At 36.4% G+C, this 22,758-nt stretch overlaps 1 protein-coding gene across 1 annotated transcript in view; it reads right to left on the bottom strand.

Annotated features, from left to right (window-relative positions):
- EML5 (EMAP like 5) overlaps positions 1-22,758 on the bottom strand; it is a 114,083-nt gene that overhangs the window by 70,660 nt on the left and 20,665 nt on the right. Inside the window, 5 exon segments of the mRNA XM_075151343.1 lie at positions 2,583-2,718; positions 10,838-11,023; positions 14,257-14,325; positions 14,896-14,994; positions 18,632-18,791. Of these exon segments, the coding sequence (XP_075007444.1) occupies positions 2,583-2,718; positions 10,838-11,023; positions 14,257-14,325; positions 14,896-14,994; positions 18,632-18,791 (650 nt within the window).

Below are 22,758 nucleotides of genomic sequence, written 5' to 3'. Positions count from 1 at the left end.
TTTAAATTTCAACAAAGGTAGCAGACAATATAAATTACAATTTCTCATCAAACCATGGACCTTAGTACTAGCTAGATGAACCTAAATTATATAAGTGACAGAAGCATCAGTGGAACATGTGTTATATGTAAGACAGTCAAAGAGCCCAATTCTCCCCAGCTCGTTTCCAAGATGCTCCCCTAAAGCACATCTTTGTAACATCTTAATACTATCTGGAATTATTTTTCCCACTAAATAGAAAACAAAAATAGATCAAACTGAAACAACATATAAAAAGATGAGAAGGGTTTATGATGGAATTCCACATGCATTTCTAACAACTGAATTAGTCTCCAGGCTTCAGTGGAGGTGATCACTCACAGGCTGCACTTGTTTGTAGATAAGGTTGGGAATAATAAAATGGAAGTTAGGACAGTTGTACACTGAGAACCCAGTCTTTGGTGCCCAATTTTAGGAATATGCACCTTTTAAAACAGGCTGTATTTATTACATTCTGGTAGTGCCATTCAATTTTGCCAATTTCCGGTGTAGATAAGGTAGCAATGCCTACCTTAATTCACTTGGCCGAAACACTGACTTTTGTGGAGAGTAGCTCAAGAATGATCTTTGAAAAACTACTCTGGCGTAATACGTGAGACAAAATTATATCTATCAGACAAGAGAAAGGAATGTTGTAATGGTATGAGTTGACATGCTTCTGAAAAATATTTTTAACTATGTAGAGGGAAAAAAAAGAGCCTTATGTTATTAAATTTACGTTGGAAAAAAATTGCAACTCGGAAACAGTGAATGGGTGGGTTAGCAGGCCAGTCCTGTGCATCTGCACTGATGTTTTAATTCTGACAAAGCTAGCTCTCAGAGCAAAGCTCCTGATCATGCCTACTTACCATGCTTTGCATTACAAGATAGCCTTCAAATGCACAAATAAGACTCCCTCCATATGAAACAGAACTAAAAGATGTGCTCCAGGAGTGCACTCCAACTGCAATACAATGTTCAGTCCACTGAACCAGACTAGAGTTAACACCCCTCAAAATGCATATATATTGTGCTACTCTAACTCTTCACACCAACTGTTTTGCTTCACAGATTTGTTCCTATTGTGCTTCACCGGCGAATACAACCACCTTACCATTCAGCCCTATAATCTAGACATTATATGGCTATATTGTCTACAATGATTAAAAAATAAAGAAAAGAAAGAAAAAACGAGGATCTTTGATGAAGGATGATTAGTAATTTGGAACTTCTTATGGTGGAGGGAGGTATTTTGAAAAACAATTTGACAACTTGGAGATATATCTAGAGTCAACTAATTGCTCTGCGAGCCATTCACAGCGATATAGAACTTGAGTTCGTGTTCACGGATAAAATTACCAAGAGGGGCAGCAGAAAATGCAATTAAGAAAACGAATTGAAGGACAGGTCATAAAGGCAATCCTCAAAAGGATACAAGAAAAAAAGACTGAAGGGAAAAGATTCAGGAAACTGAATTTATTAAAGATAGGATTTTTAAAAAGCTATTAGCTCTGTCATGGCCATTTGACAAGTCAACAAGATGAGGATGGAGTTCACATAAGTGATCAAGAAGAACGAAAAGAGTTCATGGCAAAAGTCTGTTCCATCAAAAGTAAAGGAGACAATCTGGAGTGGAAAACGAGTTTGAAAGAATGAAATGGGGAATGAAACACAGCTTTCACCTCCATGCAACAGAGCTGAGAAACAGCAGCTGAGTAAATTTAAATTTAAAACAGAGTCACTGTACCACAGGGCATTTAAAAGGGAATGTATTCCATCTTGTTGCAATATTTCGCAATCTTGGTGGGAATGCCAAGTCAATTACAGAATACAAAGATTTAACTTGTTATCAGTTATTTATTGACCCTGAATATCTGATTGCCATCAGACATTCTACCACATTGTCAAATTCTTGGCAAGATACTAGAAAATAATAAAGTGACTGGAGGCAAAGAAAATCAAGCGGCAACAAAAGCAATATTGCAAGTGACATTAGTGCTTCAGTATACGTTTGTATTCTTTTCCTGAATCACTACAGCAACAATATCTAGAACACTGACAAAACATGCTATAGACTGCTAGATGTAAAATTTTAGCATGACATAAACTGTAATTGAAGTCATAGGTATATGTAAGCAGCATTCTAAGTACTATGAAACTGTAATTACTTCCAAATAGTTTTTACGAAAATTTGGATAACTAGCAAATGCAATTTCTGTACTTCGCTGTTTTACATTGTAGATCTCACTGTCTCTTCTAAGTTCCCTTAAAACATTACTCTTCCTTGTTAAAAACTGCTGTGCTATAGAAAAAATGTGCATTTTATTGGTTTAAAAGAAAAAAAGATTAATCTTTGTGTCTACAACTTCATAGTATGTTTTATAGTAACTGTGAAGAACTATGTGACCTTCATACTAGTGGGCATGATCAAATTTCTTTTCTAGCAAATAGTTCACAGTAACATACATGAAAACTTTTTTGGCTTTTTAAAGTCTTTTCTTGTTCAAAACACTGGTTAATTTCCTACCTTATTGGTATATCAAAAGTGACAAACGTCTTTTTACCTTTATATCCCTGGTCTGTTTCCCTGAGATCAATCACAGTAATTGGTTTAAAATTTAAGTCCCACAAGCGAACACAGCCATCCCTGCCACCAGTAGCAAACCCCTCTTCGCATGCATTCATGCTGAAAATCCCTGCCTAAAGAAAGAAGAAAGTTATTTTTAACAATATACACAAATTAGAAATACCAATATGGAAAGTGGAACTCTCGTCCATGCCAGTATTGATTGTATTCCTGTCTTCATACCTGTTACGCTGTTGAAAATAGCATAAACATATGCAACTAATACAAGCTTTAAATATGAAAGAGTCAGAAATGGAAACAAACCCAAAACGAGCAGAATTCACATTCTATGACAAATAGTAAGATAAGAGAATTGTTGCAATACTGCTTTCATCCTGATGGTGATGATTGTAGTGATGCTGCTTCTTATCCCTAGAAAGAGTTTAGTTTCATATCCTCTTGTCTTAGGGCCTGGTCCAACTCTCACAAATGTCAGCAGGAAGACTTCCACTGATCTCCGTTAGGCTTGGTTCAGGGCCTTTGTTGCTATTACTTAGCTTCTGTGCAGCCAGGCAAAAAACATCTGGGTTTCTTCACATTTTAAGCCAAGGAAGATTGATTTAGAATTTAAGTTTAGAAGCAAAATATAAGAAAAACAGTGAGCACTTTACACCACTTAAAAATACATAATGTAAGCTCTTATTTTAAAGGTGGACATTAGGAAACAAAACCTAACACATTTTCTTTAACTTACTTGATACATGTTTTCTTCAGGATAACAAAGAGGCAAGGATGATATATCTATTATTAAAATAAAGATACTGCATCCACATAGCCCCTATATTTGATGTAAATGTGATACATTATCTAAAAAAAAAAAGTGTGTATGCTCTTTAAAGTACCTACACAACTCGCTCGTCTTATTTTCAGAAGTAGCTCACGCATTTCAGCAAGCAAAGCTACTGAAAGGCAACTTTAGCTAATAAGACTATGAGAAGTTAAAAAAATTGTTCTATATTTACTGAAAATATTTTATATTCAGCTATGGCAAAAAAAAAACAGGAGAGCATTAAAAACGATGAAAGGGAAAATCTATCTCTCTAACTCCTGTCCAGCCCCCAAAAGTGAAAGCAATTTGCAAAGGAGAGATTGGCTTTTGGGGGAAAATAAACCTGTACACTTACAGAACAAATTAGCATCCAGTGTTGTGGCTTGTGGGGATTCCCAGGTACTCATGACTATTCTCTCCTACGAAGCTGGTTTTTCTTCTTAAATTATAACTAAGGAAAATATCATAATGGACTGATCATAATGAAATATGGACTGCATTTGCTTCTCTAGCATCAGGTAACAAGGATATCATTTTTCAAGTTGAGAAAAAAGAAATCTCTCAGCTTTCACAAAAAAAGCATATTATTACTAGAACGTCAAATGACAATCAAAACTGAAAGACTAGGATGATAGAACTCAAATTTTTTGACATGTCTTGTCCATCCTCAGGATACAGACTTTTAAGACAAGCCATATTTTCAGGAGTAGTATGTGACTAAACAGAAATGTAGTGGAATTTTTAAGTCATAAGCAGATTAGAAGGCTAACTCCCATTATCTCTAACATTCTGAAAATCCTCTTTCTGTTTCTTTAGGAGCCTAGAGATTTTTTAAAATACAACCCAACCTGTATTTGTTTCTCTGTGTCTGTCTGTCTGTTTTGCTGCATTATCCTTTTAGCATCATTGAGCAAATAAAAGGCTAGAGGAATTTTGGCTCATTTTGTACCATACACTGAATTCTGCCCAAGTTCTGGCATATTTAAATCTTTCAAAGCTCTTTTTGGAATGCAACCTTTATAATAGAATTATTCTCTTTTCTCTAATTAACTCCTTCCAAAATCCATGATTTAATTAGTCAGTATTAAAAAAAGAATCAGACATTTGGCGATGTGGGAAGCTGGCTGAATGTTCTGAAGATAAGATCAAGTGGATCCAGGATCAATCTGTTTTCCATTTCACAGAATATCCTGATCTTGAAAAGGACATACTGGTTGTCAAGGAGATTTGGCAGATGTGCTTGCTCAATCTCTTGAAATGCAATAGGACATTCTCGTTTCAGTCTATGTGCCGCTGGAATAGAAGAAAAAGGTCCCTTAATAACGGGGACTGTAAGTACCTAGTGGAAGAAGCTGAGCTTATCTACTCTTCATTTAATTATTAGGCCCACATTTAATGGGGAAAAGACAGATTCTTTACTCTGGTAGCTTGACCAGTCATAGTTCTTCCACTAAAACTTTCCTTTTAGAACCTGTCAAGATTGTTCGTGCAAATCAACTTTTGAGTCTTCATGCGTCTCTTAATCATTCAGCCTGAAATTTTCATTTACATAATTTGGTCAATAGCCTTCTAGCAGTAATGAGAGGCAAACAATTGCATTGACTTGGATCCAACTAATAATGTGAGCAAAGATTGATTGTGCTCCTGAATCAAAATAAAAGGTGTAGATCGAAGTCTTCCATCTTAAAAGTTACAAAGTTTGACATACGGATTGCGTTCTTCTGTTACAAATTTTTCATTACACTTCCTAATGAATGGGAAAATTTTGGAAATAACATCTCAAATTGATCAGCAGTTTTATCAGAATGCAGAATATTTCCTCTTTTTCCAATATCACCAGCTGGTATCACACCTGCGTTCCCTCAAATTCAAAAAAAAAGAGTTGGATGAGAGCCAACAAAGAAATAAATGCCCAGATCTACCAGAAATGATAGTTGAAAGCTGGAGAAGTAGAAGAAGAACTTGACAAAGATGGTCTCTATTGCATGAATATTTTGCCACTGCTTGTACCCAAGAAGTTTCCAATAGTGAGGTAGTCTCAGGTTTTCTATTGTTGCCGGACCTATCTTGCCTCCAATGGACAAAAACCAAGTGTTAATTTATCTAAATGCAGTTGTTTATAAAATCCACCACACTAACTCTGACTATGCAATTCCTAAAACGCATGACCGCAGTTAGCTATAACTAGCTTGAAAGATCATATGGAAACTTCAGAAGCAACTGACCACTACTGAGCAATATGGAGAACAGAGACATTAGGACGAGAGGAAATGGCCTCAAGTTGCACCAAGGGAGGTTTAGATTGGACATTAGGAAAAATTTCTTTACTGAAAGAGTGGTTAAACATTGGAACAGGCTGCCCAGGGAAGTGGTTGAGTCACCATGCCTGGAAGTATTTAAAAGACGTGTAGATGAGGCGCTTAGGGACATGGTGTAGTGGGCATGGTGGTGTTGGGTTGACAGTTGGACTCGATGATCTTAGAGGTCTTTTCCAACCTTAATGATTCTATGATTCTATCAGTTCAATAAGAACGCCAGTGCCTTCTTTTTACTCCTAGATACAGTTCAGGACATAGATGCTAACATGTAAAGCAACATATATGTTGGGCACCTATTCTAAGATATTGTCTCTCCCAATATATACTGCATAGCAAGGAAATGGATTGCAAACATTTAAGGTTGGTGTCAGTAAGTTTACAGTGGAGAGCCACTACTGTGAAATTTAATCTTCCTATCTAACAAATCACCCATAGAACAGTCAAAAATGAGCCTATTACTCAAAAAAAAAAAATTTAAAAGTTGCCTATATGCCTCTCATTGGCTGAAGTAAGTGGTCAGTTACCTTTCAAATCCATGACTAGTCTAAGCAGTAGGAGAAAAATACTGCATGACTTAATGTGTTGGTACATGATACCAGCTTAAAACCATTAAGTTCATTATATTGTTTCCATCTATATTTAATTAGTATTCAGCCAACTGACATAGGCGTGCAATAGTTTTAACAGAGTGCCTATTATTTAACCTCGAGTCTGTTATTTAACCTCAGCTTCTGACATCAATCCACACAACTTTAATGTGTCCCTCCGAAAGACTATCTCAAAATAAATTATTCAGCTGCTGAGAAAGCATCTCATGTACATTTACTATGCAAGGCAAAGGCATAGCACACAAGAATCTTTAAAACGTACAGTGTTTTTAAATAAGCATACTATTTTGGTTTAATACCTGAGTACCATCTTGCGTATATCTCTTAATAGTCATGGACTACCTTGAATTTAGAACATGTAAGATGATAAAATAAATAGAAGAATCTATAGTCTGTTCTTTGCACTGGTACATAAATGAGACATCTAATAAAAGACTTTTTTTTTTTTTGGTCAAGGTATATATTAACTTTCCGGAATCAGATGCACTGCCTACAAAGAACCTCCTGAAGTACTACCAGTGCCAATGAACTTAAATATGCTTTCGTGTTGCTCTATTTTCCTTCTCCCTTTTAGAACTGTCATTATTAGTATTATTATTTAGGAGAGATTAGCAAAACTAGAATTTGAGTTTCCCATTGCCATCCAGTGTTCCCTGCACATGAACTCTTAACCCCTGCTCATTTCCATCTTTTCCTACTTTTAATTCCTACTTCTACATTAAGTGAACTCTCCAGTCCTCTTCCAACTAATTCTCCAGTCATCCCAATCTATTTGCTTTCAGCTTCTTGTTTCTACTCAAACTCAGATAGGAATCTGCCAGAAACTCTTCTTTCCTCTGTATACAGTTCTTAGTATCGCTGTGACAGAAGACAGATAATCTGGCCTAGCTGTGAATTCTTATTTTGCTTGCTAGCATTAAAGTTGCTATCTGTTTCCTCGGTTCCTTATACTGGGAGAGCATGGTTTATTTTTCACACTGAATTACTCTTAAAACAAAAAATGTCTTTTCAGCTAGGGTAACTGTAACAAAGATAGCCAACCTTTGAAAAGAATCCATTTTCTATATTAATGGAGAGCACTGCCAGCTGGATGGACTATATCCCCACATCACTAATGTGCTTTAGAAAATATTTTCCTGCATCGCAGATACCTACTGTTCATGCTGCAAGAAAGGAATAGATGGTACTTTACGCAAATAATGAGATATGTTTTCCTTGAACAAATTTTCAGTTTAATTCAAGCCTGTTGAGGAGTAATGATGCAGGATGATAAACAGGCATGCAGGGATGACAATTCCAACACTAGCATACTGAACAGAAACTTATATCAATTCCCTACTATACGCACGCTGTGCTTTTAACCACATATGCACATCATGAATGTTATCATTTACACTTACATTTTCCTTCAAAAAAATGGATGAGAAGGACATGATTTATAAAATTAAGTACAAAATAACTGTAAAATGTGATGGTAATAGTTTAGTATGGCTAAAGAGGCACTCTTATTCCAAGCTGCTATATTTTGTGCTTACAATAGCCTGACAATATTATCCTTTAAGGTAATATTTTATTGAAAAACAAGGTTTCATTTTGTTGGAAAGTAAGCTTCCAGAAGGGATTTTCTTCGTGGGTTTTTTTCCCCTGAAATTGGTGAGATTTGTAGTGACTCTAATCTCTTGTAAAAATGAATTCCAAAGCCATGGACTAGTGCCCCTACTTAATTTTCAGTACTGCACAGTACAATTCCATTCAGCCTAAAGGAGAGAGCCAAAAATAGAAGTCTAGATGAGACCCACTCCCTGAGCACTGTCCACTGACGCTACTGAAGATAAGGAGCAGAGCACTTCAAATGTCATCTTGGGGTACAAAGAACTGACACAGCACATAAGGTAATGGAGCAACAAGCTCTCACCATCCTACATTTATCAGTTGGGTCATTTCACACTGAAACAGCTGAAAAGCACTGCATTACTCTGAGAGATAAACTGCTGCAATTCTAAATACTCCAAGTAACAAATATGTGAATATACAGGACAGGTGTCTCCTACAGCATCCAACAGGATGGAAGGGTATTTTCCTGATCAGTTTTGGATAGGAGACAAAGTGCACTCTTTCCTCTGGGAATCCAGGTCTGCATATGCAATATAAGCATTTTAAAAATCTCATTTCACTAACTTCAACATCAAAAAGTCAATGTCCACGTTACCTTAGGAAAATATAGAATAGAAGAGAACACTATTGAACACTAAATATGAACAGTAAAACCAGATTTGAAGGTATAGAGTAAGAATCAGGGAATATTTGAAGGCTAAAATATCTCCTCATACTTCTTAGTTTATAATTTGGGCCTTCTTATACATCTGGACATTAGGAGAAATTTCTTTACTGAAAGAGTGGTTAAACATTGGAACAGGCTGCCCAGGGAAGTGGTTGAGTCACCATGCCTGGAAGTATTTAAAAGACGTGTAGATGAGGCGCTTAGGGACATGGTGTAGTGGGCATGGTGGTGTTGGGTTGACGGTTGGACTCGATGATCTTAGAGGTCTTTTCCAACCTTAATGATTCTATGATTCTATGATGTAATATTTCTATAGATGCATACAGGAGGGTATGCATGTGTGTGCGTATATCTATCTTATTTCTTTTATATATATACACTTATATGTAAATAAAGAAATCTCAAATGCAAAATATAGTCTAGAATATGTTTCCCACACTTATGTTCTTCATAACTTGATTTTTGTTCATAATCAGGTACACTGTCATTATACAGCTGTCTGAATAAGCAGTCCAATCACTTTTAAATTATTAGTCAATTCAACAAGCTGCAACCATCCTGAATGTACATTTCTGAATCATCAGTAAACCAAGAGTCTCCTTACTACAGGCTGACTGCAACCTCTCCCACATACATATCATTCATCACTTTTTGTCCCCTCCATTCTACCTGATCAAATCATAAAGAGTGATTTTAATTCTTCAGTAACATACATCATCCCACCCAGTCCAATACTACCAGTTAAAACAAACGCATTCTTATAAGAAAGAATAATTAACTGTTACTGATTTTTACCTAGAATTTCGAAGCTGCAAAATAGGAACTCATATGCTTGCATTTTCACACAATTTTAAATTGTTAATAAGGGAACTTCAAATATTATCTAGAAAGTACAATGCTTTCTGAAACATAAATTAACGTTCAACCAGCAAATCATATAGCTTCATAAAGTTACCTTAGCAGTTTCATGCCTCGTAGGTTAAAGCAACCAGAAATTGTGTGGCTTTGTTTTTAAAGTGATACTGGGACAAGTCAGAAATTGAATCTTGCATTATATTACCGTATATGACTTACTACCATGACAGGAAATGAGGACTCTCACAGTTTGGCATGCACAAATTAGATTGCAAACCACTAAGTGGTTTTTTGCTGCCTACTTTAATCACAAAACCATATTTTTTGAAAGAATATGGAAAATATAATGAAAACTTACATAAAAAAACATAATCACTTCATAGTCGCATTAAACATTTCGATTAAAAGTAAAAGAAAATCTTCCCAAGCACTTTTGAAAAATTTTATTAAACTTTCAGTGATATGTCTTCACTTTTCAAAGCTGTATACTGTTCTAAAAAGCTGAATCAATATAGTAAAAGGCAGCAACATAGGACAAGGAAGAGAGAGTGAGTCAAGCTAAAACGACTAAACATACGTGTCTACAAACGAGCTAGGTGTTTGGGCTTACCTTACAGTTCATAGAATCAATGGACTCCAGAGAGCTAACAGAAAACTAACCAGTAGGACTCAATTCACAGAATGACAGAATAGCTGATGTTGGGGGAAAACTCTGGAGAGAGTCTAGTGCAAACTCCTGCTCAAAGCAGGAGGGTCAGATAACAGCAGGTTGCTCGGGGCTGTGTCCAGCAGTGTTGTGTCTCCAAATGGAGAGAGATGTGGATGGAGACTCCACAGCCTCCCTGGGGACCTGTTTCTTTGTTTCAACACCAATTGCCTAAATATAGAAGTCCAGGCCTTCTGAGATGCTTTTGGATTAATCAGACATCCACAAAAGAAAGTCAGATAAAGCAGATCCATATTCTTTGGGGGAGGCAGCTATGTACTCAACTCTGGTATATAAAATGTCACTATATATACGCACACATGGGTAACTGAACAGACACATCTACTTAAGGGTAAATTTAAATGCATTCCAGGCTCTATTGATTACTGACTAGAGTCCCCCATCAATGACAATGGGAGACAATACACAAACAGACACCTAAATGTATTTCTCAATCTAGCATTCTCTTTCTACCATAACAGCAATCTTAAGCAACAGCAGGAAGGAGAGGAAAAAAAAATATATTCAAATTAGACATGTTGATTCTCTGTCACTGAAATTATTTAGGAACACAGACCAGGCAATCTTGCACTGCCCTTTCCAGCTCTCCAGAAATCTATTTAACATTTTATATTAATTTAAAGAGATATACTTACAGCGTGTGCTCCCTGTATTGTCCGTACAAGGTTGATTCCTTTCCATACGTATATATCTCCATTCAGTGCACCAGAATATGTCACTTCATCCCTTGCACAGGCTAGGCACAATATAGTTTGGAGATCACCAGTTTTGCCAAAAACACCACGTTTTGGTGTCAATGAATTGCCACACAAGCTCCAGAACTGCAACATAAAGTGATTTAGAAAGATGGATATTTCACTAATATCCTATAATGTAATATGTACATCTGAAAGAGAAGTACCTTACCTCCGAAAGACATCATTATTCATACCCTTTTCCCTGCTTTAGTTCTCCAGTTGGTTAACAACCTTTTATGTTATTAAACAACTTTATCTTTGCACAAAATCTGCACAGCAGACTAGTTGGGAAGGAGTTTTGAGGTATCAGTATTAAATCAAACTGAAATTCTTTCAAATTATAATTTGCGAGTCGGTTGTATATTCAGCATTTCATAATAGAATTATCTGATCTTTCTTTGATGTAAGACTTCCACTCTGCAAATGCTGCATTTGTACTTTATGTTACTTTAGGCATTTAAAGATGCAATCTAAGCACGTAAAGTTCTGGTAAGGCTGCCATTTGCTCTGTCTGAAAGCAGCTGGTTTTATTATAGACTTACCACTTCTCATGAGAACCACTGATCACGCAAAGCAGCCACCTAAGACGGACATTTTTGAGAACTTTCTAATAAACCGTTAGCATGTGATTACAGCAATCACATGAGAGTGAATTTCCTCCTAGGTGATCCAACATGTACTAATGACTCCTAAACTAAAGACATGCAAAGTCTCTTGTCAGAGCACAATACTTGCCAACCAAACCTCCAGCTACACTCTAGTTTCTGAGACTCTGCAGCACTTGCATATTCCCTTCAAACCCTCCTGTCCAAACACGTAAATGTGCGCTGGGAAGTCAACGAGCTGCTGGAGCAACCCAGTCCAAAATGTGAAAGCATTTATTTCATCACTGCTGACAGGTTACTCTTACACTGTCTCAGCATGTTCCCTGTATACGTGTTTACAAATCCGTATTTCACAGCACGTCTCTCTGTTACCAATAATCTATTCAAAATTCTGAGCAGATACTTCAATTAATACAGGATAATGTAAGCAGTTACAATGAACAGATTTCTGTACCAGCAATACTGTAATTAAGAAATAACCATATACTGATTAGACAAATCATGGAATCATAGGATAGTTTGGATTGGAAGGGACTTCTAAAGGTCATCTAGTCCAACCCCCCTGCTGTGGGCAGGGACATCTTCAACTAGGTCAGGTTGCTCAGGGCCCTGTCCAACCTGACCTTGGCTGTTTCCAGGGATGCGGCATCTACCACCTCTCTGGGAAACCTGTGCCAGTGTTTCACCAACCTCATCGTAAAAAATTTCTTCCTTCTATCTAGTCTAAATCTACCCTCTTTTAGTTTAAAACCATTCCCCCTTGTCCTATTGCTATAGGTCCTACTAAAAAGTCTGTCCCCATCTTTCTTACAAGCCCCCTTTAAGTACTGATAGGCTGCAATAAGATCTCCCCAAAGACTTCTCTTCTCCAGGCTGAACAACCCCAACGCTCTCAGCCTTTCCTCATAGGAGAGGCATTCCATGCCCTGATCATTTCTGTGGCCCTTATCTGGACCCGCTCCAACAGGTCCATGTCTTTCCTGTGCTGAGGGCTCCAGAGCTGGACCGCAGTACTCCAGGTGGGGTCTCACCAGAGCAGAGCAGAGGGGCAGAATCACCTCCCTCGACCTGCTGGCCACGCTTCTTTTGATGCGGCCGAGGACATCCCTGTATCCCTGGAAATCCCTGTATCTTAACTAGTATTTCTTTAACCAAAGTACACAGGTCATAGATTATGTTGTTGCTTGAGAAGTAACTGCACAATCACTGCATAAATTGAACACCTAGCTCCAATATGGAAGTAGGTAACATATCTAAGAAAAGTAATTCCTCAGTAACAGTTCACTTGGAATTATCTACATAACTTAAGTAATATTACAATTTGCATACATATCATGTGAGGAAAAAATACGATAGTATTACAAACGTGAAAGTAATTACTGGTATCTGAAAGAACAAGAAGAAGGGATGGTTTAAGAAAAATACACATCAACAGAAATCTCTTGCCTGATCCAAATGCCTGTAAGTCTCTAGGATTCAGATTTTTATTTAATGTTTTCTCAAAGCAAACATCAATTATTTTTAAAATGCTATTGCTATTTTAAAAGGCTTCACAGAGCCTTAAAAGCTGCTCAAATAAACTTTTGCTTATCTAAATAGATATGTTTTGACATCATAAAGCCACCTTAAACATACTAAATCACTGCTGGCAAATATTAGCTTGCTATTGGCATAACAGTCCTTTTAGATCTTGAAGTAGAAAAAAAGACCATTATTAATCAAGCTCATGGAAACTGTAAACAACATGCTAAAACACTATGCTAAATCAAAGATGTATGCAATCTAGCCATTGAACACTTTTTCCAATAAACCATTAATATGTATTAATCTAAGAGTTCATTGTACAAAAAGCAATACATTTTTCCCACCATAGGAACCTACACATAAGAGCAATACAGAACTTTCAAGCTGCCATCTACTACTGTTATGTGGTAACACAGAAGACAGTGCATGGGAGAAGGCAGTGGCTTTAGGAAACATATTTGCTGGCAGTCAAGCATTGATAATCCTGCTCACAGAGTTAAACCTGAAAAAGAAGCTGTTTCTGCATGGCAGTTGATACATGGATCAAACAAAGCAGAGCGTCTGAAACACTCTGTTTGAAAAAGACATGAACTGTCCAAATTATGAATCCTGTAACAGGTACAGAGTGTTTAAAATGACAAAGGTAGGAATAACAGCCGGGAAAAGAAAAGAATTAAAAGAGATCAAGCATTTTCCTTTCTCTTTCCATTGTATCCCCATACTCTCTCAAACTGTAAGAAATGGTTTTGCAACTCATTTCACCTCTGCAGCGTAACAATTCATTAATCGTTCGAGAATCAGAAACTTGAATTCCTGGACTCACCTTAAACGTGTGTATCCTGTCTTATGCTACTTGGGATTTCAAACAGCATGTTTTAAGACATCCTAAGTTTTAAATTACATTACGATCATTACATACGATGCTACTGACAACTGTTTCATTCCTTCTGCATTCCTTCTGTCAGGGCATGAACTCTTTTGAGCAGAGATGGTCTGTTTTCCACTATATATATCTTGTAAAATGTCTAGTGTAGTCAGGTGTGATCCATGATTGCAGTTCCTAAGAAGTAATATTACTCTTACAAAGGACCTTTCATATTATTATATATTCATTTTAGATTCTATTTTTATATAGAATATAAAATACTGCAGCTTAAATATTTTATGAATTAACATTTATTTCATTACCTTGATGTGTTTTACGCCACAGCTGACGAGCTTGTTTGGCTGGTACAAATCCCAAGAAATATCAAATATCTGCATAAAAAGACCCAAGGATGTCAGCAGAGATAGCCTTTCTAGCATGGGACAGTTAAAACCGTAAAAACTTGTAGCAAATTAACAGACAGTCTGAAATGCTTTGAATGGAACTATTAGGATGACTTTTTTATCCCCTCATTCAATACTGAAATTGCAATGTATAGCTCATATTAGTTCTGTTTGGTTTTTTTTTCCTAAGGTAATTACAACAAATGATAAAACAACATAAAGGTTCATTTACAGACTAGAAAAATTTAAGAGATTATTTGCATTTTGATTTCCCATATAAGGATTAGGGTCTAGTGCATTAATTTAGCACTTCCCCTACATGTTTACAGTCTCAACAAACCATACACAAATAAATGGTGAGTTACTCATTTTATTTTAGAAATAAATGTACATATCTTAAATATCTTCACAAATCTTAATACATATCCAAGCTTTAGGCAAATTCAATTTCTAAAACATAAAATGTTTTTTGTTCAGACATAGCTCTAGTATGTATACACAGACATGGTTTAACAAACTAAAATTACATTGACACTCAAGTTCTTTAATTATACTTACCCTGTCTGTATGACCAGGAGCCATTGATAACAATTTTCCCTTTCTCCAGTCCCATACACAAACTGTGTTTTTCGAATCCAAACCAACTGAGACCAAGCGCTAAAAATGTCCAAATTAAATAAACAAATAATAATATATTAATGAAAGCTAGAGTCATAATTTTGAATGATAACAAATTCATAACATATTTGAGTTAGAAGCAATAGCTACATTTTGATACAGAAGAAAACTAAAGATACAACATCTTATGCCAAAGCTTCCATAGATGCGTCTCTTCAGTTACGACATCATGATCATAAAGAAGATCTTCTGAGATAACAACATATTTCTGATTTATAATGTTTAATATATATAATTATATATAGCACACATGGCAAGCAGCAGTCAGGAGACATTTGCAAAAAGGAATAATCTCACTGAAGTTAATGAAACTACATGTGTTTACCTCTAATTACATATAACTTGCAGAATTTAAGTATTTCTTTTACAAGTTCAGGAGATACAAAGAAAAAATATTTTCTTCAATCTTCTTGGAAACAAACAAAACAGTTTAAAGCTTTAAAAAGAGTTAAAAGCTTTAAGAGCCTTTTGCTTGATTCTTCAAAACATGTATGAGTAACTATTCCTTTCTGAATCCTTTCTCAAACCAGAATCTAACAAGACCCCAAACATACAAATGTCATTAAGTTTTTAATATTCAGAAAGAGTCTGAAGCCAATTAAACTGTAAAACTAGGAAGGACAAAAATATTGTTCCAAGAAAATATAGAAAAATAAAAAGTTTGAGATCTTCCTATGCTCTGCAGTCTATCTTGTCTTCAACTGTGAAAATATTTTGCAGATTTCTTGACACAAATCATTGACCATATTAGCCAACAGTCCACTTCTACTATATCTGTTAACTAGTCAAAATGTTATTTTTCCTATAGAAATTCTCAACAGAAAGACTAACAGTATTAAAGATGAGATAAAAAGAAACTGAGTAATGTTGAGTTTTGTTTTTAAAGAAAATTAAGCCTTTTTGTTCCATTTATGCATGAATTGTAACATCTTAACTTTGGTAAATGAAAGCTTTGTAAATCTTTAGGACAAAGTTTTTTTCACTGTTCAGCAGTTAATACCTACGCACATTAAAGACCAATTTAGTTTCAATTTCTATGTAGATTATCAAAGTGAGTTTGTAAAAGCAAAAGAAAACCCCAAACTTGAGTAATTTTCTTCCCAAAGACAGAAATCTATTCCCAATAACATCATTTCTTTACTGTCTGAAAAGCTCCAAGATTATGAGAAGAAAAAGAAACAAACTAAATACAATTGCTACCCATGCTCCCTATTTATTAATGCCAACTTCAATTTTTCCGATACCGCAAAGTCCAACCTCTCTCTTCCATCTTTGAAAACATTATCAAAAGGAACATCAGTTTCAATTCCAGCTACACTTCCAAGCAATTCAATTCCAGTCCTACTGCAGAATGAGAGGTGTAGATGCAGACTAGTTCTACAATTACTGCATACCCATCACAAAAAATTTGGGTGATGCCATTCCAGACATAAGCTGATATACTGACTTCTCAAAAAGGGAGACTAAATGATGTTCTTGGTTCTCCCAAGAACCAGAAAATCTTGTTACCAACCAGCACACCCCCACAGTGGAGTAGAGCTCAGAGAAGAGGAAAAAAAAAACAGCGAGCTTGGGGAATAATGTACCATAAAGCAAGCTGAACTTCTCTCAACACCAGGGAGACTGGAGGGTAATCTTAGTTTTAGATAACACAGCTGCACCAGTGAATCATCAGGTTCCCAAAGACAATTAACAAAGGATAATAAATAAAGAATAAATAACGTCTTCCTGAGCTAGCCAGACCAGTTGGGGGTGGGAGGAGAGTGTGTATGTGGCACAGCGCAACATGAAGTATAAAAACTGAAAAACTCATAAAATAAACTTTGAAGAGGGCAATGGGCTTGACCTCACTTCGACCCACATACTCCTTCCCGGTGACTGGAGATGCCCAGCATTGTGACAGTGATCACATAAAGACCAGTATTAGGAACCACGTTTTTCTTGTGACTCATTTGTATATTGCAAATGCTTGTGTTGTGATTCCAGTATATTGCTTTATCCCTCTACTAAATCAAAATCCCATATAACGCCAAATATATCAAATAAGTATGTTTAATATCAAACATTAAACCCTCTAATAGAGCCTGGCCAAGGACTCTGACAAATTTGGGTTTAAAAGGATAGGCAAGATGTAAACAAATATATTTTGCAGATATTTCTGAACTGGATTTGTGTTTTACTGTATTTCCATATGGAGACAATTCTGGAGATGCAGATCTGGAAAAACCTGTATCCAGCTTTGCTTTGAGACCACAAAATTTTAACAAATGCCACAAAAAAGGTGATTATATGGAAATGCTGAGAAAAGCTGACAGCCTGAATTCTGACTATTTATGGCTTTAAACATAACAATCAGCACTGGGTACTCACAGAACAAATCACAGATCTACATTCAAAGCTCTCCAATACACACAGGCGATGCATAACTGCATTCTAAAAAAGAGTTAGGGGACTTCAATCCTAATTAGATACATTTTGACCTTAAATTTTAAGGCTGTTCAAGTGAGGAAGTGACACGAGTTTATACAGGCAAGAACAACATACAGAAAAGATATCACTGTCAGGTAGAAATGATGTTCTAGAAAGAAGCTGACTCTAGAAGTTGACTCTCTAAACAATGAGAAACCTACGTGATAAAATCTGTAGATCATTCCAACAAACTCAAAACCTCCCTACAACAATTACAGCATGTTTTAACAGAGACAAGTTACAGCTAGGCTTTCCTCTATTTGTGTTCAATAGAGCTCCATTTGATATTGTCTTAATAAGGACAGCAACTGGTCTCTTATAATACATCCTCGTTTGAAAAAGCAGTAATAAGTAACAGATATTGACCTTTTTAGCAAGCAAAAGGAAATGAGAATATAGCTAAATCTGAATATCACATTGCAAGGCTAAGTGGGAGGGGAAGAAGTGCTGCGTAAGATCAGGACAGCACAACTGCAGAAAGGACTTTCATGGCTAATACCTCTTCAGCTGCTATCTAACGTGTATTTTCCATTTCTAATACATCAATCAAGAAAGCCTCTTTACTCATAGGAATAAGTGTCTGGTAAAAATTATCTCCCTTAAAAGTAGCAGCTCTGAGAAGGAATTTACTACCCAGAGAATGTTTTAAAGTAACAAAATTATAATCCAATAAGATCTTTTTCTTGACTCTTAGATCCAGGATACATGAGTCTGAACAAACAATCAAAATGTGGAGAGCCACCAATGCATGCAAAATGTGTGACAGAGAAGGGGATACTGCCTGAAGACATTCGGAGTCCAAGATCAGTAACACAACGGGACTGCCATCACTTTGTGCACAAGACACACCCCTGCACAGGGGAGGTCCACTATCTCCAACCATTTCGTGTAACCCTGAACTGTGGCCCACAGACCACAAGAATCTCTCTACCATGTCATTTTCATTCAAACTCTTTTGAAGTTATACTTTTTTTGCCAAATGTGAATATTTGCCAATCATTACTAATGCCAACTTTTTTTCCTCAACTTGAGAATAAGCAGATGAAACCTGAATCAATGCACTTCCTTAAAAAAAAGAAAAAGCTACATAACAAGATTTCTGACAGATAAACAATTTTTGTTTGAAAAAAGAATATTGATTACATACCTGACCATCTAAATCAAAAGCCAAGCAAGCTATACCATGTGTGTGAACATCTTTCAGAACAGATACAGTTTGCACAGTGTACGAGTCCCACACGCAGATGTACGGTTCTTTTCCAACTTGACCTGTTGCCACCAACACACGTTCCGGATGCAAAGCAAGGCTGCCAGAGAAAAAGATATAAAATATTTCTGCATTCAACTTTTACGTTTGCCTCGTTGGTTGTATTAATATTTTTCTTTAAAAATTATTTTACAATATTTTCACATTGATAGTAGATATTAACAAGTTATTTTGTATCACAGATTCCACAACAGCTGTAAAATTCCCTTAATACAGTACATTCCACCACCTTTCTTGAATTTGAACCTTCAAGCCTTCTCCAATTAAACTAATTGCAGAATAGTCATTAATCCTCTGTTCCAAAATACAGAGTTTATTAAATTAGGTCAGATCTTCATGCATTAAAAAAATACTGATTTTCCCTTTCTTTCTATTTCTTAACATTTAAAACCACAAAGAATGGATAGCAAAAGTTAGTGTTTAGCTACCTACCCATCTATCATCAATGGAGAGAGATATGCATCTCCAGAAGTACTTCATTTCACATACTATTTGATGTCCTTTTTATGAGAGGATTGAATAGCCTTCTGAAGCTCTCTCTCTGATGATCATACAGCAAGCCAAAGCATGACTAGCTTAGACTAGATGTTATGACTAGACTTCAGATGACTAAACTGAAGTGAGATGAAGATTATCTTAAATGTCTTAATTTAAATATAGAACAATTGGGAATAGTTGATTTTGAATAATTATTAACTTTTCACATTTCTAACACTGCAGAGAATTTTCTTATAGTTCATATTTCAGAGTCCTTCAAGGATAACAGAGGATCATCACAACTGTTTTGTCAAATATGGCACCAAGCTAGAAAGCATGCTGGTCAGCAAGATAGTTTTTTGTTTTGTTTATGCAAGCAAGCTACAAGAGAGGACATGAGGTCTGAAGATTGATATTTCATAATACAGAAAAGTAAGAATATATTCTAATAGAAATTCAAACAATCTACTTGATGACATTCTACACAGAGTAGGTACAGAAGTCAAAAATAATGTGAGAAATACCACACGTGAATCAGGAAGATAAAATTTCAAAAGTTGGCTATTTAATTTGGCTAAAAAATTTCCTCCTCTAACTAATCATAGAGTAATGATCTTGAGAGACTGGTGGACAGAACCACTAGCAACATATATGAAATGTATTTATCTTCTCAACATCACTTGGAAAGGAAAGTTGAGCACTTTGCAATGGTAAGATAATCTTACACCTGAACACAGATTTTGATAAATAAAGTTCAAAGGATGGAGACAAGTGAAGTCTATAAACGTAGAAGAAATAGCCAGGATAAAGCTGGTCAGGAAATGACCAGAAAAAAAAAAAATCTAGCTCAAAAGATGTATACATTTTCTATATACAAAGCAAGAGAAAACCACGTTAGAAGTTGCTTAATATTTCATGGAGTCATATTACACTATGCAATACACTTTTGTATGTTTTCTATTTTAATATAGCATTTCAGTTGGTTGATATTGCTTGACAAATTCCACATGCACAAGTCTGAGAGGAACCTTTAACTTAAAAGTTTCTACAAAAGATAGAAAGCCCCTGGACCTTTCAACTTTTCTATGGCAATTCCTCTTCTTTACTACTCCGCATTATCCTCAGCACTGGGATCAAGCAACCAACATTTCCCCACTTTGCTTCTCTTCAATTCCAGAGTTATTTCTCTGGTTCTTCTCTTCCTTCCTTTTTGACAGAGCAACTTCATAATTAAAAAACAATGCAGAAAGGAGCTGGCAAGCAAAACTCATCACATTTCACTTCAGTTCTGCCACCGAATCCTGACCAACACCTGTACATCTCCCAGAGCAGACACAGGCAGATGATGTACGCATGGAGAAAAAGGAAAAGCATCTGGAGGGGGAAAAAATGTTGCATTTGAAATGATCTAATTTTTACAATGACACCACAGAGAGGGAGAGATAAGACCACATGGACAATAAAGAAATTCAGGAAGAGAAAGGAAGTGAACAGAATAAGCAAGGGAAAAAAGAAAAAAAAAACCAGAGATCGAAACTAAGAGAAAAAGTAAAAACACAGCAGTCTTATGACTGATTCATGACCTCTTCAATCCTATACTTAGCTCTGCTATTAGACCATTGTGCAGTTTCAGGCAAGTGAAAACCACCCCACAACTGCAACTGTGAAAAACGCTCAGGCACCACCCTGGACATCCACACATACAGAAGCACCTCCACGCCACACCTTACAAAACACTGTCCAGCAACCAAAAATTAGCTTAGCATGTTTTTAACTAAAGACCAGAAGCAACAAACGCGACACATCAGGGATGGAAGGGACAACGTTAAAGGCACTACCAAGGGCCAGGAAAACATTGTCCTAGCCCAAGTATGCCAACTGATTCCACTCGAAGTGTATTAGGAGTCTATAGAGAATGTTTCCTCTCTTTCTAATTAATAACTTGCAAATAATAACTAACAGCAATATCATAGTATTAGTTCTTTCTATATCATGATATAAAATACTGCCTTAAACAACTGAGCTCAAATTCTGCCTTGATATGGTATAATGCAGCACAAATTAAGATCCAAAGCCTGTATTTTAATCACAACAGACAACACTGTAGAATTACCAATGTCCTTCCCCTGTCACTTCAGTCTCTATAGTAAATTGCTAACAACCTTTCTAGACAGTCATTGAAAGTAGAAGAAAATAAATATACAATAAATATTTTAAAACAGCAAGCTTTTTTTAAAAATGCCAATACACAGGGATTTCAGGGATACTGAACAGCAGAGCTGTTGGCAGTGGCTGAAGAAATACTTACCTGAAAACACCTTCCCTCACCATTTCTTCCAAACCAAGGAGTGAAGGATAGGTTAAAGTACTTGCAAGTATTTTCTCACTGGCTATCAGGACAGGTGGAAAAGAGAAGCATGGAAAGAGTCAAGGGACTGCTATTTCTATTACTAACACTAAGAAAAGGAACTGCCACACTTATTTACATGATTTTCATACGAACTATGAATGATAAGATGATGCTTTTCCTTAATATTCAAGTCTTGGCTATTGTTACACCCATGGGGCACCATGCAGAATTCCAGGTCTGAAATTTTGAGTCCTGATCAAAACTCAAGGATTAGACTCCAATTTTAAGCAATATGGAGACCCTTTCCAGTTCTTTCATTGGACTATGAGTGATTAAGCAATCCTTACAGGCACAGCAATTAATACAAAAATATAGTATCTTGGTCTAACCTCTAGAGTAAAAGCATTGATACAACTCACATATTCAGGAACCTTCATTATTAAAACAGTCCTGAGCAATGCATTGTAAATAGCGTCTTAGTGCAGAAAGAAAAAAATATAACTAGAACGGGTGCCTGGAAATGGATAACCATAAACTATATACGGACTACATTGACTCATGGGCATGATGCAGTTAACAGGATCAAACAATGAGTGCGAGTTGTCTCTGGATACCCTGGATAAGATCTCCAAGACATCTCTACAGAGGTGTTAATAGTGTACAACTATTGGGATGGTATTTGAAGTAGTTGCTTACTATCCATCCAGCCAGTCCCCAAGGACAGGCAGAAAAGCATGAGCGTGGCTCAGGTATTAAGACAGCTTCCAAATCTGTTGGTGTGAGCTCTGTGGACTTAAGTACACTGACCCCCTCACACGGATTTTCTTGCATTTTTTTCTCCTAGGGAGAAAGAAGAGATTGCTTAATGGAATGAGAAGCTCCACGCTCAGAAGGAGAGAACTCATGTTCCTTTTACTGCCCTGGTAATGAAAGCTGGGATGACCTATCCAGGTTAGACTGCTGAAACTGTGCTTGCACCTAGCCCACACAGCTAGACTGTGAACTTGTGCCTGATTTATTTCCTCTTCCTCGAAGGATGACTAAGCTGATGAATGAGATATCGCTGCTTGTCCAAAAATGGAAACAAGCATTCCTAACAAGACAAGTTCCTCAGGCCTTCTTGTTTGCCTCTGGCCTTTCTGACCTGGGCTTTTCAAGAACAGATGTTAGATCTAACATA

This window comes from Calonectris borealis, chromosome 5 (genome assembly GCF_964195595.1).
Source record: "Calonectris borealis chromosome 5, bCalBor7.hap1.2, whole genome shotgun sequence".
NCBI lineage: Eukaryota > Metazoa > Chordata > Aves > Procellariiformes > Procellariidae > Calonectris > Calonectris borealis.
The sequence above is the reverse complement of the archived record's forward strand: the minus strand, read 5'-3'. Positions and strand labels throughout refer to the sequence as shown.